General features: G+C 37.3%; 1 protein-coding gene across 9 annotated transcripts in view; it reads right to left on the minus strand.

The window, feature by feature from the left end:
• The window catches only part of LOC127426713 (neurexin-1a), a 220,116-nt gene that overhangs the window by 121,360 nt on the left and 72,091 nt on the right, over positions 1 to 26,665 (minus strand). For 6 of the 9 annotated variants that reach the window (XM_051673676.1, XM_051673677.1, XM_051673672.1 and 3 more), the window contains 4 exons: positions 17,546 to 17,847; positions 16,626 to 16,649; positions 15,244 to 15,405; positions 8,763 to 9,207 (listed from right to left, as the gene is read on the minus strand). In XM_051673676.1, coding sequence (XP_051529636.1) covers positions 8,763 to 9,207; positions 15,244 to 15,405; positions 16,626 to 16,649; positions 17,546 to 17,847 — 933 coding nt within the window. The remainder of the gene's footprint in view (positions 1 to 8,762; positions 9,208 to 15,243; positions 15,406 to 16,625; positions 16,650 to 17,545; positions 17,848 to 26,665) is intronic. The other 3 variants (XM_051673679.1, XM_051673678.1, XM_051673674.1) reach the window with 1 other exon arrangement.

A 26,665-nucleotide genomic window follows, 5' to 3' on the forward strand; every position in this document is an offset into this window, starting at 1 on the left:
CTATCTACCCCGTGGCAGGCTATGAATGCCGTTAGACACAAAGACGTGCATTTGAAGAAGCACGCTTGATTATATTTTAAAGAACAGACGAAAGAAAAGCTGTCGATGCACGTGCGTGATTTGTCGTGTGTTAAGATGTTTGCACACCCAGAGCCTTGTTTCTGTCTATGCCACTGTCTCACAGTCGCAAAAACATTACTGATATATTAAAGTTCTAATTTTCACATTGCATATTTCTTCATCCATTGAGCTGTCTTAATATGAGCACTAGTATTCACCTTTTTCCAGCTCCGCACTTCCGAATTTTGTCATCTAACTTCCTGTTTGCATTGAAGCTACTGAGAAGAGTCACGTGTGGGAGCACAAAAAGTATTTTTTACCACGAGTTGATGGTGTGAGTTTACAGCACCCCTTTACTACTTGAAAATGCTAGTGAGGTGTTTTTACTGTCACTCTAAATGTTTTTACCACACCCGCAGTGGTAAATTGGACCTCGCAGATCACATTCAGACAGCTATGACACACTGCACTTTTTCATAATAGAAAAATTTATTTTTAGGTTTCAACTTGTTAATAATTTGTGCTAAAATATGTAGTTGATATGAAATTTCCAACAGTGACAGCTCATATTATTTCACATGTAAGTTCAACATTAAAGAAAATTACAATTGTACTTTTTAAAATTAATTTGTCACCCTTCATTTTTAGAGGCTTAAATGTGATTAAAATTGTTGTAAATGGAATATAAAATAAAACATACACTTTCACATGTGTATGTGTGTGTGTGTATAAATATAGTGTCACCCCTCCTGGTTTAATGCTCAAAAAATCTGCTTACCTTAACTGTGATGGGTGAATGACATGAAAAGATGGTCAGAGGTGTCTTACAGAGATATTTTTAATGACTTTGTGTTGTCTCTTGGAGGCACATCAGTACGTCCACAGCTTGAAGGTAGGATTTATTGTATTTATGAATGAAGTACTCTTGTTTTAAAATCTCCCCGCTCTGCTTCCAGTTGTTATGACATCCCCTGAACACTTTAAAATACTCATGACAACTCTCTAACCTGTAAATCCATTTCGCTAGCTAATTACACTTTGACATCAACACCATAGATATCTATATAGAACCGCTAGAATGGAAGTTCCAAGACAACATTTTCAAGATGGCTGACGCTAGTTTCTTTGGCGCATAAGATGAATACCAAGACAAAGATTCAACAAGCAGTCTCCATAGCAACAGTAGACCACTGTTCTAGATTCACTGTCTAGTCATCACTATCAAAAGTGCAAATTGTAAATTTATCCTTCGGTGCTATTCATTTCTAATTTATTGGTCGTGACTGATTCAGTTATAAAAAGATCTTGAAAATTATTTCTATGCCTTTCAAGGCATGTTTTATGTCACCCTCCATTTTATGGTTTATGCCTAAAATAGCCTACCGCTTGCACAAGAACAGTGTGTAATATAAAGATGATGACGAAAAGCTGATGCTATAATCACCCTCATTGTTTTCCTGGCGACTCCAAACAAACAGGCATTTAAACACAGCCAGCTATTCAGAATATTCCTTCTCATTTTCCAGCATTATGTACAGCCATTTTTCATGCCTTGAAGGCAGTTACAAAAGAAAAGCCATTATTGGCAAGATAGGTGAGCACAGACAGGGATTAACACAAAGCGCTGGCCACTGCTGAATCCTGTTTATTAGTGTCCAACACATAGTCCAAACTCAATAAAAGGCAGCTTAGAATTAAAGATGCTGCCCTTTCCCTGCCAGAGTCTTTCTTCTACACTGACAAAAAGCAGCTGTTACAAGAGCAAAATATAGCTGCAAGCAGCGATGATGGACCCAAGCACAACTGGTTCATTTCCACCCGGTGGCTTTTGGAAAACATGCATTTGGCATTTGAAATTATTCTAAACAATTTTGAAGCAATCTGAGTAAATATAAGAGGACTATTTTAAAGTCTGTTGTAAGAGCCACACTTCCTGCTGCCAGGTGGTGGCACTATGACCGTGACCCAAAATAGTCAAATCCATGTGATTAGTCCCCAAGCCTAAACATACATCTCAATTTTGATCTAAATCACAAATTGCACACAGAAGATAAAAGACACTTCCTGTTTCCCATTTTTCGCCATTAATTTAATGCCTCACCATGGAAACACAGTTCGATATATCAAAATCTGTTACAATTTAGCATCTTCCTGTTGGGCGGGCCTAATGACTATTGATATGAAAGATGTCCGGCTTGATGAGAACTATATATGTACCAATTTTGGTGACTGTAGGTGAAAATGAGGGTGCTACAGAGGCCGTCCTACACACCCATTTTAAAGGGGGTGCTACAGAGCTCCCCCTACACCCCCATGTGTGAACTTTTGCCCAGACCTAATGGTCAATGACTCTGATGTGTGTGCAATTTCATTACATTTTAAGCATGGAAAGTGCCTCAAAAACACCCAAATATAAGAAGAAAGGAATAATAACAATTAATGTGTTGCCATGGCAACACTATTTAAGATATCAAATATCCCTTTACAAATTTACATAAGCAGTGTCTTGATATTATTCTAAAGAATTTTGAAGCAATTCATGTAAACATAAGAGAGCTATTTCAAAGTCTGTTAAAAGTGCCATACTTTCTGCTGCCAGTTAGTGGCGCTAAGACCATGACCTATAATAGCCACATAAATGTGATCAGCCCCCATTACCAAACATACAGATGAATTTTCATCAAAATCATAAAATGCACACAGAAGATATAAGAAACTACCTGTTTCACATTTTTAGCCATAAATTTATTGCTGCACCATGGTGACACCGTTCAAAATATCAAAAATAAGTTCGCAATTTAGCATCTACAATGTCTTGGCATAAGGTTGCCTAAATTTGGTGACAATCACATGAATCCCCTAGGAGGAGTTTTCAAAATTCCAGGGCCTGCAATTTTCAAAAAATGCATATTCAGTCTTCCTGTTGGGTGGAGCTAATGACTTAAATTTTGAAAGTTGTCTGGTTTGATGAGAACAATATATGTAGCAAGTTTGGTGACCGTAGAAGAAACTGACCTCATCACTTTTGTCAAAAGGTTGTGTTACAGAGCTCCCCATCCACGGCCATGTGGTAACTTTTGCCCAGGCCTAATGGCCGACAACTCTTATGTGTGTGCAAAATATAATACAATTTCAAGCATGCCAAGTACCTCAAAAAATTTGAATATACATAAAAAGGAATAATGACATTTAATGTGTTGCCATGGCAACACTATTTAAGATATCAAGAATCCCTTCAGACATTTCCATCAGCAGTGTCTTGACATTATTCAAAAAAATTGAAGCAATTCAGATAAACATAAGAGGGATATTTCAAAGTCTGTTAAAAGTGCCACACTTCCTTCCGCCAGTTAGTGGCACTACAACCGTGACCCACAATAGCCACATCAATGTGATCAGCCCACAAGGCCAAACATATAGCTCAATTTTGATGTAAAGCACGCAGAAGATATGTGACACTTCCTGTTTTCCATTTTTTACGTTATTTATCACGTAGCCATGGCAACACCGTTCGATATATCAAAAATCTGTTCGCAATTTAGCATCGTCAATGTCTTGGCATGATGTTGCCCACATTTGGTATCTGTAACATGAATCTTCTAGGAGGAGTATTTCAAATTCCAGAGCATGCATTTTTCATACAATCCAAAAAAGCCAACATCCTGTTGGGCGAAGCTTATGACTGTCAGCGCGAAAGTTGTCCGGCTTGATGAGATCTATATATATATACAAATTTTGGTGACTGTAGCTCAAAAGGGATGTGCTACAAAGCCCCCCGAATATGCCCATCTTCTAGGTGGTGCTACATAGCCCCCTCTACATGCCCATGTATGAACTTTTAGTGCTTGGGCCCTAATAATCCATAGAAGAACAATAGGGTCTCCGCACTTTCAGAGCTTGGGCCCTAGTGCGTGTAACTGTGGGGTCAGCAGGAGGTAGTATGTGACCCCTGTTTTTATGGGTTAAGCAACGTTAAAGGTTCACTCAACCTTTAACATAGTTCACTCAAAAATGAAAATTCTGTCATCACATCCACACCCTTATCTCGTTCCAAATCCGTATGACTTTCTTTCTTTCATGGAACACATAAGGATTTGTTAGGCAGAATGGTAGTCTCAGTCACCATTCCCTTTCATTGTATTTTATTTTTCCACACAAAAAAAGTGAATAGTAAGGCTGTCATTCTGACTAACATCTGCTTTTGTGTTCCACAGAAGAACACAAAGTTATACAGGTTTGGAACATCATGATTTCTTATGAATGAATTATTTTGGGGTGAACTATCCCCTATCAAGTCACTCTGCAAATGCTATTCTAAACTCTAAAGCTGGATAGTTTAAGTGCTTTCACATGCATTGAGAAATCTTTACACAAGTTTTTTGCTTTGCCCAAAAATTTACTGATTTTCATTTAAAATAATCTGTCAATTGATCACAGGAGAAAACAGCCAGATTGTTAGTTTGTGTGTGTGTGTGTGTGTGTGTGTGTGTGTTTGTGTGTGTGTGTGTGCCAAGGTTGAGTAAAGGCTGTGTTTGTTCATAGATCTGTGATAGATTTTCATCATTACTGGCTATTGTGGGAATTTAATAAATGGCCGCAGTATCGTTCTGTGATGTAGAGCTCTGGGCCTGAGCTCAATTCTGCGTCACACACCGCAAGAAGCAGAAAAATTCTCCCTGAGATTGAATGTGATTCCATAGACCGATTATGGCCTCATGTATCTGACTTATTCACAGGCACACCCCCCCAAAAAAATGAATGAAACACTAAACGGCCAGCTGCTGTGACACTGTAAATTATAATTATACTCTGTGCAACTCATTCCCTGCAAACGGTTTCAACAAATACAGAGAAATTGACACTCTCTGTTCCATTCAACCTGATCTATCACCATAGAGATGCCACTTGTAACATGCTAACAGTGTTAGTAAATAAGAATTTCATTTTCCTCTAAGCCTGTAATAAGTCTGTGTGGCATAGCGGCACTATTTCTATTCTTCTCTCACTCTCACTCTCGCACTCACACACACACATTATCTTGTCCTGTATTGTGGACTTGCTGACTGTACCCCTAAACAGCAGCCAAACATCTCCCCCGGGTCATCAGTAATGAGCATTCTCTATCATCCCGACTTCCATTCACTGTGCTCAGTGATTACATAGCACTGCCTAATGCTGTGCAAGATACTTTACTATATGTGCACACACATCCAAGCAGACACACCAGTGGTGTGTGGTAGACTACTTAAATGAGGCAGCAAAGTCTCCAATGTAAATTAATGTTCCAGCTCCATTTGAGGTTTCTGTGTTATGGAACACAATTTATTTTACATTTATCAACAAGCAACCAATGCTATAATATCTTTTTATATAAATACCACCATGCTATTTATTAAAACCAAAAATTTTGTAACACTTTACAATCAGGTTGTACTGTATATGTTAAGTAAGGGATAATGTACAGTCAGCCGGTTGTTATCGCACAATAAACCCCAACAGGGTGATCAGGACAATGACGCGAAGGGGAGGGGTCTTGTATCACCCTGAGGGGGTTTATTTTGCGATAACATCCGACTGACTGTACATTATCCCGCTTATTACATGGCTACTAACCAAATAAATAAATACATGGATATAAAATATTGATTTGCGTTGAAATTATGACATTTGAGAAGAAAGAAATCGCTGAACAGCTGGAATCAACCTCCAGTTTGCGTCAGAGTTCTGTTAGTGTTTATATTGTGAAAATGACCATCTGACTCCTTAATATTCCGCTTATTACAAGACTACTTGCCAAATGAATAAATAAATGGACATGAAACATTTATTTGCGCTGAAATTATGTAATTATGTGAGAAGAAATAAATCACCAAACAGCTGGAATCAGCCTCTGGTTTGCGTCGGCATTCTGTTGGTGTTTACTTTGTAAAAATGACCATCTGACTCCTCAATATTTAGCCTATTACAAGACAACTTTCCAAATAAATAAATGCAAATGAAACATTGATTTGAGTTTAAATTATTTTATTAGCTTACTTGTAGAGATCGCACAGTGAACCAAGAAGCAGGAGAGACGGCTTGCAGAACCCGGATGAATGGTCTGATACATCTAAATCCCCGGATGGCGCCATTGACCAGTCAGAATCGAGTATTCCAGAGAGCCGTGTAATAACAGTTGTTAATAAATTAGGTATCATGAACTAACAAATGAACAATTATTATATATTTTTTTTCATCTTGGTTAATGTTAATTTATAAAAATACTATTGCTCACTGTTCATGTAAGGTTATATATCATTAACTAATTTTAACATATACAACTGTTATTGTAAAAATGTATATGAAGTATATGAAGAAATTAACATTAACCAAGATCAGTAAATGCTGTAAAAGAATTGTTCATTGTTATGTCATGTTAACAATTGCACTGACTAATGTCAATGAAAACACCAAATGTTACCATTTTTATTTTATTTTCTTACACTGCTTTAAAAATACTAGCTATTTTAATACAGTAAAAATTAAATTCATTTTTTATAATTTTATGTGATAATAACCGTTATTCTGTTCTTATTATTAATACTCACCATTTTTTTTGGACCATTAGTCAAGAAATCTTCGGAAAACGCCGCAAATGTAATGAAGGTTGCAGGCACTGAGGTGCAGCTTTAATTTAACTGAGCTGTCTAGTTGATAAAAAACTGCTCACTAAAAGATCCTCGTTTCATTAGTAATTTTAAGTTAATTTTGATCCAAATGTGACCGAAAGTGAGGATGCCGAGTGGGTGAGTTATTTCCTTTATAATTATTCAACCAATTCTTTATAGATTCCTTGTTCTAAAATAGTTACCTATTCATTCAAGGAAATTTCCAGACCAGTTGCGAACAAAATAGGTGGGCATTATACAACTGACAGCATATTTAGCCAATCACAGGGGTACTTTAGAAAAATTATTGCTTAATACACTACTTGATCTCACATTTTGCAATATTTTTCATAGTTAATTATATTCTCATACTAATTTTTTTGAGGCTCTACCTTCCTTGCCTCCTTGGAAAAAATTACCCTGACACACACAGGTGTGCATATGTACATATACATAAATAGATACATTTGCAAACATAAACATGTATGTTTGCATACATATAAGCAAAAACACCAGCATGCCCACACTCGCGCTCTCCGCACCAGGAAATGTGCCCATATATGATCAAACGCTACTTGTGTAGGCAGCCAATTTGCCCAGGCGGGTGAGTGACGCAGCTCATTCCGCAGGCCTGAGAGGCAAGCTCCCATCTGTCAAGGGTGTTACAGATTCCCATGAAAAGCCAATAACAGAAATGGTTTATTCTCTCTTTCAACTTTCAAAATGTGCCTGAACTCACAATGGCTGCATTGCATCTGTGCGATAATAAGTCCTGGAAAATCAAATCAAACCGAGCACTATATGGATAGAATCTTCAGTTTGATGAACAATACCATTTAAAACAGTGGAAAAAAGGCCTATTTTGTTAACAAAACCGTATCCAATCACAATATTGCATTGCCATGAAGGAAAAAAAAAAAATACTGTTGCTTTAGAAATCTGATTTCATAAATGCTCCATAATTAATTTTCACTACACTGTAACTCTGTCTCACAGTGTATGTTAGAACTAATGTAGCTGACCAGTGTTTCTATATCCGGGCAGAGAAGATGAGAGATTTGCACTAAGGCAATAACCTCAGATCAATAGAGCCTTTTTTTTCCCACTTTTTCCAGTGTTTCACAGAAAGAAAATGACAGGGTACCAAAGGCCACTCTTTGGACTCCAGGCAAACAGCACTGATGTGCGAGGAGAAGGGGAATATGGGAGGCTTAGGAATGAATTTCTTTACTTGGCAGAGCTGTGCACTAACTTGCTCTCTCCTTTGGGAAACCAATTCTGGTTTCCATGGCAACTCTGCTGGAGAAGACAGAGCGAGAAAAAAGGAGGAATACAGGAAGGATTGCGGGCCCTGTTCACATTCAAATGTCTGCCTGACAGCGCGCTCTGGAAGGCAAGGTTATGAATGTGTTCACGCAAGCGTGCGACAACACTGCTGTCTCCGCTATAACAGTATTTTCATAGACCTTGAATCTAACCAGCCAAAATTCAACCAAAGATTGAGTATATCAAAAATACATCAGTAGAACAAAGAAACAGCTGGGCAGGCTACATTCACACAGTCAGAGCATAAACCATAAAACTGATCTGGTGGAAAGACAACCACTGGATATAAAACCTTTGGAAGACACACAGCTCAAATTAGTAATTTGACTGTAATAACTCATGTCTGAAGAAAAAGAGCATCGTTTTTAGGTACACGCCTTGTCTATTTAGTTAAAGTTCTCTTTATTTTTCAGGAGGTATTGTTTAGAATCAAACTAAATTACAAAAGCAACCAATTATTAAATCAAATGCAGATCTGAACTATTAACCTGGGTAGTATATATATATATTAATTATATTTAATAATATTATTTTGCTATTATTTTGATAATATTAATAATTTTAGCAATGCAGCTTAATACTGTGATACTTTTTGTGATAGAATGTGGTTGTCAGACTAATTTCTAACCAAATGGTGCGAACGTAACTGCATTTAGCACTCTAAAACAGGATTGACAACCATATTCTGCGGCTGTGTGAATGTATACACAGACTTATAGAATAATCTACCTGATCTTCCATCTCTCTGGAAGTCCACATGGTACCATTCCCCATCGTTGACCTTTTTGTTGACAGCACGGGTTTTGGTGGTTCCTGAGCCCATGTCGAGCAAAAGGTACAGATGGCCATCCAGCATCTCTATCGCAAAGAAATCAACCTTCAAGGTCTTTGGGCTCTTGGGGTCTTTTTGCAGCTGTGGTCTGGGTTTTCCATGGCTGAAGAGGAGCAGGCCGTTGGGCTCAGTAGTGCGGAAATCAAAGGAGATGGAACCGGCTTTTTTGGCTGTCCACTTGTCAAGGGATATGAATGACTCAGGCGTCTCGAAGGTGACAGGATCCAGGGTAGCCACGTTCTCACATTTGAAGGCCACCACACCGCTCACCTTCATTTTCGGGTCACCTAGCTTGGCCAGTCGAGACAGCTCGAGCCTTACGTCGTTGTTTTTGTACACAACCTTAGATGGAAAAAACAAGAGAACAAATAGATTTAAAATGAGTTAACATGCATAGGTCACACTTAATACCTTACTACATTTTTTGGTACTTCTAATGCTAACTACATATAATTAAAGTGTAATTATTTTTGAGCTGCTGGTATATACATCATATTATTTTAATTAATTATGTAATTTGTGTAACACTATAATGTAAAGTGTTACCACATTTCTTTAAAATATATATATATAAAATACAGTAGAATCCACATTGAAAATCTGGGATAATTTTTTTTTTTTTATATTTAAAAAGGAAATGCTATGATTTGAAATTAATAAGATTTCAGATTCTGCATGGTCTCTAGCTGGTTAATCAAATTAGCACATTTGTGACTGACCAGGTTAACACCTTTCTTGAGGCCAGATTTCCTTGCTTTTAGAATTTCAAATTCAAAGTTTCAATTTCAAAACTTCAATTTGAATTTCAAAGATTGCTCCTGATTTCCAAGATGCTCTTTGAAACACAAAATATCTTTAAATAATCTGAAATTAATTATAAATATTAAATTTAATTTTCATTCAAATTATTATGATGATAATATAATTTGTAATGAGAAAAAAAAAAGAAAGAAAAAAGAAAATTACAAAAATGCTAAATGGTTTTGTGCCTTCTTTGTCAAAAAATGTATCAAATAAATGACGCTTCCTGACATACACAGTTGTTTCAATCTCGATATCAAAAGGATAGATCCGTATGCTACATTTATCTTGCACTGTAGTGGGTATGACATTTTTCCATTCACATCTGAATGGCGTCAGATGGATAATTTTTTCAGCCCTCTCAGAATATGGGGCACAACACTTTCCCTCTCTCCTCTAAAAGGCCAAAACCCTGTGATTTAAACCTGAGCGGCAGACTGTGAAGTGTTCATGATAACCCTATTTTAATTCAGTTTCGATCTCATTTGAGCCCTTGCCAGGAAGAAGATAATGGTATGCGGATGCAATAAAAGCTTATTGATGATGCTTCAGAAATGCCAATCACAAGAGCCTTTCCAGCCATTAACGGGCCACAGGAGTGTACACCCTCTCCCCCATTCACTTTTCCTGCTTCATAAACTCGCATGAGAGAAAAACAGCAGCGATCTGTGATAAAACACTGCACAACATGGCCGCCGGAGAAGCATACATTACAGATGAGAGGTTAGGGGCAGGGACAGCAGGTGGGGGATGGTGCATCTGTCTATGCCACCTGATCTGGGCAATCAGGGGACTGGAAAGCACTGACCAAACGCCCCTGAGAGGAGGGGCACATTAAAACAAACACACTAATGATGAATGAGCTTCTTGTACACTACTCTAAACGGCTGAATAAATCAACCTTGGCATAAATAACTACACACGCATGGTACAAACACTCACTTAGAGCACAAGTTACTTGAAATCTCTCTCTCTCTCTCTCTCTCTCTCTCTCTCTATATATATATAAACCAATCTGCCACAACATTAAAACCACCTGCCTAATATTGTGTAGGTCCCCCTCATGCCGCCAAAACAGCGCTAACCTGCTGTCATGGTCCTGTCACTCTGTCAGTCTGGGTTTCTGTGTGACAGGACTGTGACATCATTGTTCTATGTCTGTTTTGTGTTTCATTTTCTGTCTTTGTGTGAGTGCACAGATTCGGTTGTGATTTCTCTGCCATGTGCTCTTTGGTCTGTCTTGTGTTTCATGTCCGGAGCATGGTGTCTGGATCCTGACTTCCCTGTCTGGATCGGTTTCGGTTGGTGTCGGGATTCAGACACTCATGCTCCATGTTCTGTCTGTTATTGGCGTGAGTGCATGCCGCCAAGATGACATAAGCACAATGCACTCACACCAATCACAGACAGAACATGGAGCATGAGTGTCCAAATCCCGACACCAACCGAAACCGAACCAGACAGAGAAGTCAGGATTCAGACACCATCATTTATGTCTGTCTCTCGCAACCACAGGCACGCTTTGCATTTCGCTCGCATTGCGCTGCGCGCCCGGGTCACAAGCTGTCTTCACATTGTGCTGAGGTTCGGTCACTTCGGTCTGAGGTGTCAGGTTTATGTGTGGCTGAACTCTCGCACAGGTGTCCTGTCTCGTTTTGTTGCCTGTTGCGTGCATCGTGTGACGTTTGCTTCGCGATGTATGCTCAGGCTTTGTCTAGTGTGGGAATGCGTGGCATTGCTTTGTTTGGCATTGCTGTGCATTCTCTCTGTTGGTTGGCATGAGCATATATTGCCTTATTGTCCTGGCGATGTGCCATTTGGGTGTTTGTGTCTTGTGAGAGCATGTGGCTTTGTTTTGTTTCTGTATTGCCGCGTGTCTCTCAGTCATACCCCACTTCCTTTTTTGCCCATTATTAGTTAATTTCTTACACCTGCCCTGCCCATTAAACTGTTTGATTTTCTTCCCTATTTTAGTCTCCTCGTGTGTGCTGTCCAGTGCCAGTTCGCCTTGTGCTTGTTTCGTGTCAATGTCATTGTTGTTCATGTCCCTGTTCCTAGTCGGTTCCGGTTGGTCCTGTACCCAGCTCGTCCGCCCCAGGCCAGCTTCAGTGGGCTCCAAGCCTGGACTGTGTTTTTCCCCTACAGGGCATTTATTTATTTTTTTGGTTTTGTTTATATTTTGTATAAATAAATCCTTTTGTTTTTACTCTGCGTTTGGGTCCTGCCTCTGATTGTGACACCCGCAAACACTCAAACCAGCCCATCTGGCATCAACAATCATGCCACGGTCCAAATCACTGAGATCACATTTTTTCCCCATTCTGATGGTTGATGTGAACATTAACTGAAGCTCCTGACTCGTCTCTGCATGATTTTATGCACTGCACTGCTGCCACATGATTGGCTGATTAGATAATCGCATGGATGATTGTTGGTGCCAAACGGGCTGGTTTGAGTATTTCTGTCACTGCTGATGTCCTGGGATTTTCACCCACAAAAGTCTCTAGAATTTACTCCAAATGGTGCCAAAAACAAAAAACATCCAGTGAGGGGAAGTTCTGCGGATGGAAATGCCTTGTTGATGAGAGAGGTCAGCAGAGAATGGCCAGACTGGTTCAAACTGACAAAGTCTACGGTAACTCAGATACCCGCTCTGTACAATTGTGATGCGAAGAATAGCATCTCAGAATGCTATTCTGAGATGCGGGTTGGCGCTATTTGGCGGCATGAGGGGGGTCTACACAACATTAGGCAGGTGGTTTTAATGTTGTGGCTGATCAGTATAAATATATATATATATATATATATATATATACAGTATATAGCGCCTAACCTTTAAAAAATAATTACAAAAAAATTTAAGTAGATCCACTGAACTAGCTACATTGCAGTGTTTGAAATATATTTTTTTAAATAAAGGAACCGGTTCCTGGTTCTCAACCCTTCCCTCTGGTAATTCTAACACTGCTTAGTCATGGTCATCCTTTTACTGCAAATGACTTTGTGAATGAACGAAAAGGAGCATCCATTTAGAATCCGCATAGTTTAAATTGCAATTCAATGGGTCCAGTGCACTAGTGTGTTTGTTAACACAGGTCAAAGACCCTCGGGCCTGCTGTTAATCTGTGGAAATGATAGTGCTAAAGCACAGAAAACAGACACAAAACGCCTACACACAGCTCCAGACCACAGCGTACAAGAGTTTGCACTTTCATGTTTTGACACTGATTGATTGCTTTTGGGTTGGTTTTGAGATGAGGGCTGGAGGCTATTCCAGTACTCATCGCTTTCACATATTTGAGAAACTTACATCTTTCTTTTTTGTCATTTTAGTGCTTGTTGTATTTGTGAGCAAATCTACTAAAGTGATAAAATTATATTAAGAAAGGCACTTGTTTTACTGTCTGATGCATTATCAGAATTCACTGCCTCGGTGTAAAAACATGATTTACTGTACCTGAAGACTGTGTAAGAAGGGCCATGATAAATAATCTAACAGGCTAAATGCCAGTGAGCAGATCTTGCTAATTGTGGGTCTATATAGGTTAATGAATGTTTCACTAAGAGTTTCAGCATCTTAATTTCAACCAAGAGCATTATTTCATAACAAACTGTTAATCTCCTTATTTTAATGCCATATGTTATTCTGTATACATATTTAATTTTTGCAAGTAAGGCTTGATGATATATTGAAGATTCTGAATACATCTGCACAGATTAAGCAACATAGAGAATATTGCAATGATTGTAATGCACTTTTCATTGTTTAGTTTCCTAAAGAGTGTGCCATTAGACTGGTTTTGCGATCCCTCCTTGTCTCACAACTGAGTTGGTCAGTTCGATTTCTGTGTTTCAGTTCAAAATATGACTGTCCATTACAATTCAATGTTTCAAAATTTCTAGCATTAAACACTTTGAATCTACAGTATTTGGCAACAATGGATGTTTGGAATTTTTAAAAATCCTTTTTTTTTTTTTTTTTTATTTCTAAATTATGAAATATTTTACAGCTGAGCATAACATTGGCTTTTTCAGGCTTGGAAATTTCAATTTTAAAATTTCCTGATAGGTTTTTCATGCATTTTTCTTTATAGAAATCAAAAATGGCTGCTGTTTCACTTCCGTTGATAAGTTTTGCAGTGCACTGTTTATTCAGTGTCACAGTAAAACATCAAACATTTCTGCATCAGGCACGGAAACGACTCACTGGCACTTCTTCACTTCACCAGCTGGCGTACCAGAGGACACCACATTCCACAGGGATGTGAGTCCAACATTGAGGAAGGAAGATGACGGATGAGACAACATGTTCCTCGCAGTTTTCCACTAAGGAGCATTACGATCACAATAGATCATAAGGAGAGCATGTAAGACTTTGAGTAGTGCTGTATCAGAGAATCAGACCCATCAAATGTTGCTCAATACTGAGTAATTACAGTTTATTTCATTAGGCAGACTTTTCACTTCCCCATAAACTAAAATGTATTTATTTACTTATTTATCCTATTTGTTACACTCTTGTTTATTTGTTAGTTCTGTCACTGTTGACGATATGTGACCCATTTTCAAATTAACAGACTTCAGATGTGAGGAAAGCACATCAGCAATGTTAATTAGAGAATGCATTTCAACTATGCCGTTGTGTTTCGGTCCGTGACGACTGATAAATAATTCCCTTAGTTGTTGATGTATGTGGTAAGGCCAGAGAGAGCTGTGCAATGTAGAACATGAACAGGGACACTTTATAGGAAAATGCTCAAGAGACAGCAGTGCAATGCTGATATCAGCCATATGTATAAAAACAGTCATACAAATGATAAAACTAGCAGAAGTACATTTGAATGCTGTATTGACGTTAGTGTAAGGTGACATTGTGCGAGTTTACTCAGCTCCATCGGATGTTTTGTATAATTAGATTAGCTGAAAATAGGTGATAATAGAAGTAACTGCAAAATCTCTATTACAGAAAAAAATAATCAAATAGATTGAATCAATGGAAAGTAATTAAATTATAAGAGAGATTTCTCATCAATAGGACACAATTTCTTTAATGAGTCAAGGAGTGAATATTTTCAGGACAATTCCGAGTAGTCACAAAATGTAAATTGTAAAAAACAAAAAAAACAAAAAAACCAAAAACAAAACATTTATTTTTTTATTTTATTTATTTTTTAAATAAAATTAAAGGCATAGTTCATCCAAAAATGAAATGTCTGTCATTTACTCACCCTCATGTTGTTCCAATCCATATGACTTCCATATGATTATTTCTTTCTTTCTTTCTTTCAACACCAAGGGAGATGTTGGGGACAGACAGCCTCAGTTACCATTCACTTTCATTGCATTTTTTCCATACAATAAGTGAAAAGTGACTGAGGCTGTCAGTCCCTTAAATTCTGCCCAACATCTCCTTGTGTCTTGCAAACAAGAAAAAGTCATACAGGTTTGCAACGACATGAGTATGAGTAAATAATGACAATTTAAATTTATGGGCAAACTAACATTATAAGTTTGGTAATACAAGATGTTGCCCATATCACTCAATGCAGGGTGTAGAGAGGGATGTTTGATCTTTACCTCTTTCAGGCAGCCCATAAAGTTGTTGCTAACGGGGGATCCGGGCAGATCGGCAGTGCTGGGGCTACCCCCAACATAGAAAAAGTCGTCAGAGCCTAGCATGGTGTAGTCCTCTTGTGTATATCCAGTGGTGGTCAGAATTCCATCCACGGATATTGTAACCTAGACAACAAAGCACAGGGAAAGGACACGCTATACTCACATATAACTTGAATACTGTTACAGGGCTTTGGTCCCCCTCGTAAGGATTTGGATGCTTGGTTGTTGTTGTTGTTTTGTTTTTTTTTACTTGAATGCCTCTTATTTGTGTATTTGTTTATTTATCTTTTCTCCTTTTATCAATTTAATGTGAACCCATTTTCATGTCTGTTTCAGTTTATTGTCTTTCTTTATTCATGTTTTTTGTTAGATATTTACTTTCTAGTATGTCTTAGATGAGCTGAGGAAGTCTGTGGCACATTAGCCCAGGCTCAATGTTAGTGGTGCCACTAATAGAGCACAAAAAGTAGATCAGCAGACACAAAAATGGTGTTAGTAATATGTGTTAGAGTTAGTATCGCTTGAATCCAGTGCATGTGAGTAGTTTCAGAAGTTTTCAATGTTTTTATATGAGGTAAAACAAAGAACACGGCATGCTAAGAGGTTAGAAATGAAAGCACAGGCAATTAGAGGCACATCTCTCACAGATCTGGTTGAATGGATGCATGCTTCATTATCCCTCCCTCTCTGCATGCAAACAATGGTTAAAGAGAACAATTCCTTTTCCAAGATCAGTTTGCACAGGAATGAATAAAGAGAGAAGAGGAGGGAGAAGGACACAAACACCAATGAGACACATGAGACCAATCACAGTAGAGGTGTCCGCATGCATAAGAGTGTTCACATGATAAAGGAAACACAAATAAAAGAAAAACACCACAGACAAGATGACTGGCCACCCACGCCAGCCTCAAATGTACTGATGGAGCATAGGTTTTAGTACACAGGGTGGCCAGGATGCAGGCCATGCTGAATTCTGGGCCTCAAAGCTAGCTGGACCAATGAAAGGTTCAGAGCCAGCCAGCTGAGACCAGTCAGTAAGCAAAACCTTATGCAAAAGAACCCAAAACAAAACGAAGATGCAAGATAACCTAAAAATAAAACAAACAAAAAAAACATGGATGGGATATAAAGAGCAGAGGAAACCGAACTCATGATAAGAAAAAGAAAAGGGGAATTTGGGCAGGGAAGGGGAAGTAAGCGTAAAGAGTACCAACCGCATTTTCCCCCTTTTTTTGTTTAGTATTGATGTCTACGATTCAAAAAAAGGAAAATAGACACACGGCAAACCCAAACTAAGAAACAATTAGAATGATATCTACCGAACAATGTAGTTTGTTTACCATAGCGTGTCCAATGCCTGAGTGCTTTGTGGAAAAGGGGGGAGAAAGGAAATTAAAAAACTGTGAACAGAACACTGTTCCTCATTCAAAAAAGATGGTCTCTTGCCAAGGTTAGTACATCAGCGTTGCACGTTAGTAAGAGGTAACAGGTTAGTAAATGACACATTCCATGGATGAAAGGTTAGTTTCTTTCCCCAAAAGCAGGTTAGTAAACATTTAAAAAGGGCAAAAGAATAGAAGGAAAAGAGAAGCAGACAGAACATCTGCACCGTGAAGATCCCAGTATCTGTTCCTCTGGGATGCTTCTAGTCTACTCTGTCTCTTCCTATTTACTTTACTCAAGTTTTCATGTTTACTGCCTGTCCTATCCCACTTCATACCACACAGGGATCTTTTCCAAGTCTTGACACTTCAAATATGTTCTGCGTTGACAGATGACGTTCTGATGTAATGCAGTGAAAGTGGTGCTATCAAATAGTGACAGTAAAATATGGATATTAAAGCATCTGAAAGTGCATTTAAATATTTGTAGACGGAAACAGGGTTAAGGGTATATTCACCCATGTCCTTCATGTATGAACATGGAAAGGCTGAATTCATGCATTCAATATAAATAATTCAGTATTGAGAGCTTTATTACCCTAACTCTATTTTATATGAACGAGCACTGTTTCTCATTAAAATGTAAAAGTGTGTCAAAATCCTACATTTAAATATGCAATAAGAAAACTTTCTGTCTTAGAAAGATTAGCTCTTAACAGATTTTCATTCTAGTCTTAAAACAACTTTCAACAGATAATTTGCAATCAAAACTACTTTGAATAATTGTCTTAATTAAAGTGTATGAGTTGTTGCTCATGATTATTGCTAGTAATCTAAATACCATCCAATCTCGACCTTTGCCTTTTCTGCGCGGTTACCTGACGAAGGTTCCTGGTAACCTTCACATCATGCCAGGCATTGTCATTAAATTTCCCATTGACGGGCTCCACCAGGGCCTCGAAGGCCCCAGAGCCCAGGTTGATGACCAGCGAGACAGCGCCGTTCTTCAGCGCCAGGTTGACGTAGTCTGCAGACTTTCCAGTGTGGAGCATCAGTCCGTTGCGCTGCAGGGTCTTGAAGGAGAGCGTAATCTCATCACTGCTGCTCTGGATGGGGTTCGGGGAGAGGTCGTAACAGAAATACTCTGAACCCTTGAAGGTGGCCACATACTCCTCTCTCTCTGTAACAACATGGAGAAACACAGGACATTAAGGCCAGATAAGCCTGGAGCAGACTGTGCAGATAGTTCCATTAAATTGCATTAACACCAAACACATAGTAAGGCAATTCTTTGGCAATATGAGATTCTTTAAGTTATTGAAAAGATGAGCAAATATTAATACATCAGTGCATATAGCCCTATATTACAGAGTAATATAGAGTAGATCACTTACTGTCTTGTCCATTGGTTCCCACATTTTCTGGAAACAAGACTGACCATTTTCAAATTACTTAAGAGCCAAAAGCAAAAGCTTCATACCTGCTTTTATGCTGGTCTAGACTGGTTAATGCTCGTCTTGCTGGTGGAATAGTATAGCCTTGCTGTTCACCAGAATTTTTTTTTTGACAACCAATATAATATTTCCAGTGAATCTGGTTGACAAATGAAGTCTTGCTAGTTAAAGGGATAGTTCACCCAAAAATGAAAATTATCTCATCATTTACGCACCCTCGTGCCATCTCAGATATGTATGACTTTCTTTCATTTGCAAACACAAATGAAGATTTTTAGAAGAATATTTCAGCTCTGTAGGTCCTCACAATGTATGTGAATGGGTACTTAAATTTTGAAGCTCCAAAATGCACATAAAGACAGCATATAAGTGATCCATAAGACTCTAGTGTTTAAATCGATATCTTCAGAAGTGAAATAAGTGTGGGTGAGAAACAATGAATATTTAAATCCTTTTTACTATAAATTCTCCTCCTTGCTCAGAATGTGAATGTGAAAGTGGAGATTTGTAGTAAAAGAGGATTTCAATATTGATCTGTTTCTCAACCACATTTATAATTTCGCTTCTTTAAGACATGGACTTAACCACTGAAGTCCTATGAATTATGTATGAATTATGCTGCCTTTATGTGCTTTTTTGAGGTTCAAATTTTGGTACCCATTCACTTGCATTTTGAGGACCTACAGTGCTGAGATATTTTTCATAAAATCTTTGTTTGTGTTCAGCACAAGTAAGAAAGTCATACACATCTGGCACGAGGGTGAGTAAATCATGAGAGAATTTACATTTTTGGGTGAACTATCCTATTAAGAAGCATGGTAGGGACACGAGCACGCCAGCACCCGAAACACAACATATGCTGGTCTTTTTGACAGGGATGTCAAACTAAAGGGGTCAAAGGTAGAAGGAACTTACCACAGTGAATCTAAGAGTGAATTGCTGTCAGTAAACACAAGGACACACACACCTACTGTATAAGATTGAGGTCAGAGCCATCTTGCTCATAAATGAGACCCAAGATCCTTGATAATGATGATCATAAATAAAGCAGCCACACATATCAGGACATAATTACCAAATCAGTCAGTGAGATCCATTACTGTAGTGCGCTGGCACAGAACCCAGACACACACACATACGTTATTCATGCGCACACACTCACACTCCTCTTTCCATTTGCACAAACAACTCTGACTGTCACACAGATTTGTGTGTATTTTAGGAACTTGGTTAAAATATTAAAAATATTAAAGCAGCCATTAATAAAGTGTGAAGTCCTATCTTCACAGCTACCTTCTCACCGGTGAATACAATTACACTGTTACAGTGCACTAAGTCGACTTCACATCAGGAATACTAATGACTTTATCATCCAATTTACAGCAATACTGAACCAAATCACCATGAATCTCAGAATCTGCAACACAATTAACCTAACACATCATAAGACTAGCTCATTTGCTCTGGAATTATCTGGAATATTCTCAGTATAAGCTCTGGAGATATCATCAAGGCTCATTTACTCAATCTCTCTTATGGTGTCCACTGTGAGTTCACGCAAAAATGAAAATTCTGTCATCATTTACTTACCCTCATGTTGTTCCACACATGTAAGACTTTCTTTTTTTTTTCAGTGTAACAGAAAAGGAGATGTCAGGCAGAATGCTAACGTCCAAGTTCCATGGAAAAAAGGCCTACAGATTTGGAACATGACGACAGAATTGTAATTTTTAAATGACCTTTCCCTTTAAAGATGCTTTTTGTCTTTGCTTATGAAGTGTGTGTGTGTGTGTGTGTGTGTGTGTGTGTGCGTGCAAAGAGCCAAAGGGCAGTTTCTGGCTATCTTTCAACTCCTCTCTTTACCACTGAGTCAGCTATAATGTGACTCAGTGCAGGAAGGCACCCACAGAGTCACACCAGCAGACAGGCATTTGCACGCACACGCACATGTACACACACACACACACACACACACACACACACACACACATGTTGGTGCAACTATCATTATGAGGACTCTCCATAGACATAATGATTTTTATACTGTACAAACTATAGATTCTATCCCCTAACCCTACCCCTAACCCTAAACCTAAACCTCATTTTCTAAAAAACATCGTTTAGTATGTTTTTAAGCAATTTGAATTATGGGGACACTAGAAATGTCCTCATAAACCACATTTATAGCATAATACCCTTGTAATTACCAAAAAAGTCCTTGTAAACCACTTAAACCTACCCCCCACACACACACACACACAAACACATTTTTACATAGGTAAATAGTGAAAGCCCAGAGTAACTTCTTCTACAATATGAAGGCTTGCCACAAAATGGCTTTCAAATCCCCATTCCAAAGCCAGTAACAGAGCTTTATCAGTCTTTCATCTCATCAGTCTCTATTGTGACTCCACTGTCCCATCTCTCATCAGATTTGCTCTCTTCAAATATTCTTACAGGAAATCAAATCTTCAACTCCAACAGTACCAGATCTGTCATCACTCTCTAAAAGGCTTCTAGTCTCTCCCTCAAGGAAATAGGAAGAGTAAATAACCACAGCTTTAAAGACAGCTTTAAACGACTGTTGTAATCTGTTGGATAAAAGTGCCCTTAAAATTAAAATTCTCCCAACAGAAGATAGTATTTTCCTATGATTTGTTGTCATTTCTGTCCAACATCATAAGTAGGCTTCTGTATTATTTAATTTTTAGTTTCAAAGGGCCAAGGTCCTGCACTTTTTTTTTTTTTTTTATCTCAGATTGTTTTTTATAAGATATATTTTTGATGACCAGCTCCTTTTTGGAATATTATTACTGTCTTTGTTAACTGACACGCCCATGTCTTATAGAGGTTGTGCAGGAGATCAGTATCAAGTATCAAGGAATGGTGTTTCAGAGGGGACACACGTTATTACATTTTGATGAAAAATTATAAAAAATATATATAAAAAAACATTTTTGTGTTTGGAATACTGTAAATCAATGATTTTTATACAGTAAGATCAGAAATGTCTATAAAGAAAGTAAATAGGGTCAACTGAACCCTCACTAAAGTCCAGCGTTAGAATTTTTGACCAATCGTACTTTAGCAACTCTATCCTTCCATCATATTACTCCAAGGTGAATTAAAGTTAGAAACGTTTATTCATTTGCATATTGATCAAGGGATTAGCAGTGGCAATAGTAACTAGCAAGTTCACAGTACCATAATGAGCATGTTGTAGAAAAGTTAGAAACAGTTCTGTTCATTTGCTCTACTGTTATGCGTTTTGTTTTATTTCTACCAAATGAAATTTCTCTTTTCACATTTTCATTTGATTTCATGTTGACATCACACCTGTGGCTTGATGCAAGGTATACTGACTGAGCAATTACCTCTTCATTAGCTTCAATTTAGACAGGAATGTTGGGGCATCATGCACTGTGAACTCTTTAGCATATAGCTGCTACAGGCGACAGCCTGTGAAGACTAAATACAGAATTACCTAAGCATTACTATAGGAAGACAAGCTGCAGTACCTTTTCCTGTTGGTGCAGAATTCATGTTTCCCTCTCACAATGAAACTGTCAGAGAGAAGAGCTTAATGAAAGCTGTTATTTGATGCCCCCCAGTAAGGGTGGGTTATTAAAAAAACTATTAAAAACAAAAAAAAAAAAAACATCTGACAATAGTGTCACCTCTAATTGTCTGCATTGAGCTGCACGCGATATGACAGAATCTGTCTAATTAACAAAACTGCAGGGGTGGTATTACATTATTACATTATTACATTTTTCTATTCAACAAAAGCCATCTAATAAACTCATTTAGACATACCCATATCCAGGGTTGGGAGGGTTACTTTTGAAATGTATTCCACTACAGATTACAGAATGCATGCTGTAAAATGTAATTTGTAACGTATTCCGTTAGATTACTCAAGGTCAGTAACGTATTCTAAATACTTTGGATTACTTCTTCAGCACTGGTAGATTTTTTCACTTGTTTTGACTATAAAAACTCTGCCAGTACAGTAAGACAAAATACACGTTAAAAATACATTCTCTAAATATCTTATGCAGTGTTGTTTCTAAAACAAGATAAAGATATTTTTACAGGATAATGCAAAAATTATTATCAAGAATACAATTTTTGCCCTAATATCAAAGGTCTTACTAGAAAAAAAGAAATTATAATCCAACGTGAATTTGCTTGATAAAAAAATATGATCGGGCCTGGTAAATTGTGCATGTAAAATGGCTAGAAATAGCATTTTAGCTAAGCATGAAGCTGACAATTTACACAAGGTTTATTTCTATTTCTTCAGCTCCAAACTTACTTCAAACTTACTTCTCTGTCTGCTTGTATGAATGTAACACATCATAAGAAAGTGTTTCGCTGCTGTTCAAATGCACTTTGGATCGCATCATTTGTATGTATAAATGTTTTCCATCTGAAAAGACTAAATATTAAATGAAACAAATGACAATAAAATGCAAAGTAATCTCTTCAGTTATCAAAATACTTTTTGAATGTAACTGTATTCTAATTACCAATGATTTAAATTGTAACTGTAGTGGAATACAGTTATTATATTTTGTATTTTAAATACGTAATCCCGTTACATGTATTCCATTACTCCCCAACCCTGCCCATATCTTATTCCATCTTAGTATGAGTATTTCATGACATCAACCAAGTATTATTTTATGATATTTAACGATGATACAGATATTTAAGAATAAAGACATTAAACAAAGCTTTTACTTCAGATGAGCTGGATATAGAGCATAAGTGGTTTGGACAACTTTGTGATCCTGTTGCATCCTTTTCATTCCCATTCTTTGTAATTGAATGGAAAAGATTGTCAGGTACATGGTTGAAAACAGGGGTGTCATGCACCTAATTTTTTTGAGGGGGCACCAGGGTCAACCAAACCCAACCCACCACAGGAAACTGTGTAAAACACCTGTTTTAATCAGTAATTGTATCAGTAATGGTTGCATTCGATTGCATTTTCGGACAGTTTTATATCGCTTTGTGGTGCTCTTGCCACTTCTTTTGTGCACATATTTTCCATACATGACATAAGAGGCAGTGCAAAATGTGTCTCAGCTCAATAGAGAGTGAGCTGAAAACTATCTCTAAAGAAGGTGAAAATGTAGCCTTCCCCTGAATGAGGTGATTACTGTAAATGTAGTTTTCCATGTTCAGTGTAAGTTGTGTAATTACAGATAATAAAACTAACTAAATGAACTTACTAAAAGAAAATTAACCAAATAAAATGGTTTGTATTTTGTGTTGTATAGGGGATGTGTAAAACGGCATAATTTCAAAATCGACTAGTTGGTGGGTTATGTCGATGATTAGTCAAAGCCCTGTATAATTAGGCTGGAGTAATTTCCTCAAGACACCAATCAGATGTGTTTCTTAGACACTAAGCACTGCCCTTCAATAGGACAACAGACATTCAAAAAATAAATAAGCTTAATAACTATAACATTTGTTTGCACAAAACTGTCAAAGTCATCAAATTCTGAGTGGAAAAGTCAGATAGTAAAATATTTTTGTGGTGCTTTGTTTGGTGTAGCGGTGTTTTTCACCCTTAGATGTATGTTTTATCAATACCTCTTTTTGTCTGTCTTCATTACATAATGAGTCAAATTCATACATTTGAATATAAACGAAGTAAACGCAGAACAAATAAAAACACCTAGAATGCCTAAAACAGCGTGTGGGTTTTAACATTGTGCATAGCTGCTCATAAAATCATCGTGATATATGCGTTCAGGTGTATTAACTTTTTTTGTTAAGTACAAAACAAGAAATAAGTGAACACTAATAACACTAAAAAACAATAGATATGGTGTAATAGTACATTTACAAAGCACTAATAACACTAAAAAACAATAGATATGGTGTAATAGTACATTTACAAAGCACTAATAACACTAAAAAACAATAGATATGGTGTAATAGTACATTTACAAAGGCGTGAAATAATGTAATGTCATATAAATGAATTACAAGGGCTTAATTCTTCAGTTTGACCTCTGATTTCAACTATAGAGTATTTAAACCCACACTTAAAAAAATCTAAATATATAAATAAAATGACACATTAAATATATCAAATATCAACTTTAGAACAATGAAACCAAACATTAATTTACAAAAGGTAGTCTAACTCACTCTTAGATGATAGTCTAAGAGTCTAAATTCCAGGTCGAACGTCAGTGTTTCAAAATACTACGATAAATGAATGGCTCATATGTAGGCTATAAATACATAAATAAATAAATAATCTGTCGATGCATTTAAAATAAATTAAGAACTGAACAGGGCATCGAATTTTAAACATAGGCCTCATTTAATTAAAATGAAATGTGCTTTAAATGCCAGCTTTTTATAATCCACAAAGAGATTATTTATTTATTTTTTATTCATGAGAGAATCAAAAAGAAAATAACAAGGTTCCGCCCAAAAATGCTCACAGTAAATAATAAAAATATTCTTGATATTTCACAGAAAATTTGTGAAGAAATAATGCAAGGAAAGGGAACAAGGATGTACAATTTTATAAAAGAGAAGAACCCATAAACGAGAGAGTTGCTGCAGCATTAACAATAACAGTGTCGCCAAGCAAACCATATCTGTTTATATTTCGTCTTCTGAAACATGCCAAGAAAACACAGAATACTGTCTCTTCATCATGCCAGTTATTGCAATTGCCATCACTGTTTGACACATTACAGTTTTCCCCTAGACAGAGAATGTAAACAGCGCGGGTCGTCTCGATCCATTCAGCCGCCCGCCACCTTTCTCAATGGATACAAAATCTGCTGCTACAGAGGAACCATGTAAAACTGCCTTTCATTACTTAAAAAAAGAAGAATAAAAAAACAGTTTTTAATAATGGCTGGAAAGGAGAGGAACTGCTTCTTTCTTTAAACATGAAGAAAAGAGAGTGTTACGCTGCAAAACCAGTCAAACGCATTTCAGCACCAAAGGAAATGAAGAGCGACCGATCAAATAAAAATACTGACATAATCTATATTAGACTATGAAAAAAGGATTGACTGTTCCACTGAGACAGACACAGTTAGGAATGGTTAAATGCACATAAGTTGATTTAATTAATTAGCTTAACATCGTGCTTTCCCATATGTGCTCGACCTTCCCCGTGAGCGCGATCCAAGGCAGCCACAGGACGTCACTTTTAGCGGAACATGTGACTCAATTGGACTGACAATAGAAAAATTCATTCTAAAACTAAATTTAGAATGAATAAAGATGTCTGCCACATACACATTCTTTTTTACATGCAACAATCATTCAATTTAATTATCAAAGGTAAAAATATGTTTTTGGAAGTTCAAATAATCCATTCAAAATCATCTTGGCTCAAATATCTGAGAGGGCACGTGCCCTCTTACTTTGAATTGGCATGACGCCTCTGGTTGAAAATTCGCTTTTTGTGTTCCACAGTGAATAGAAAGTCAAACAGGTTTGAAACATCATGAGGGTAAGTAAATAATGACATTTTTTGAGCAAACTATTTTTTAAATTATGTATCTGATCATCTTTTCCAGTTATACCTAAAAAACACATGGGGCCATAGTAGCAATGAAGCCGATAATTACTTGCAAACAGTAAATATTAATAAGTTAAGCCAAATTTAAAGCTGATGTATGTAATTTTTTCTGTTAAAATACTTTCTCTTATCCAAGCTTAATATGCAGAGAACACTATTAGTAAGCCATTCATAGGTTAATTTTGTCAAAAACTGTAAGCACTGTCTTTCTGTGGCACTTTGAAAATGTATCTGTTTGTTTAGAGTGATCCGCTTAGACTATCTCTTTGTTTGACCAACGGCAGACGGGGGGTGTATTCAGAAAGCTGTTTTTAAAACCGTTCGGTGGAGCTAGTGCCATATGATTATATACTTCAGCTTTAAAACTTTATAAAGCCCATGTAAAATTACTCAAAAATTATGTTGCAAAATAAATGTAGAATATGTCTCCTAGTTATGAGAAACTTCTATGATGGCAGGCTGATTTTTCACCATCTCAGTGAACATTTATTGTCAGACTGAGTAGGGAATAGGCACCAGCTAAATTGTCAAATCTGTCTGAATTGATTTGATTTTTCATAAGGTGCACACCAGTGGAATTATGAATTTTGCTCACGGTTACAGGAAATTAATATGTAGGAAAAAGCTACTTCTACACTAGTCTGGTTTTGCACACCAAATATTTTACTCACTAGAGAAATGTTTCACTGTCATTGACTAAAGTGTAAATGATACATCTGTCAACAGACCCCACAACTAGCTGGTGCATTAATTTGAGATGTATGGCATGATTTTTACTCTCATAGGCCTTTAGCAAAACATCCTTTACAATATATGATCTCTAGTGGTATGTTGTGGCAAATCACATATAGGTTTACCACCATGGCCTCATTGATGCTGCAGGGAATACAAGAGGGGAGATAAACGACAATGGAGCCGAATGGGAGACTGAGGCTCTGGGCAAAGATAAATCTAGTGGGTGTATGCACTTC

This window comes from Myxocyprinus asiaticus, chromosome 36 (assembly GCF_019703515.2).
Source record: "Myxocyprinus asiaticus isolate MX2 ecotype Aquarium Trade chromosome 36, UBuf_Myxa_2, whole genome shotgun sequence".
Lineage (NCBI taxonomy): Eukaryota > Metazoa > Chordata > Actinopteri > Cypriniformes > Catostomidae > Myxocyprinus > Myxocyprinus asiaticus.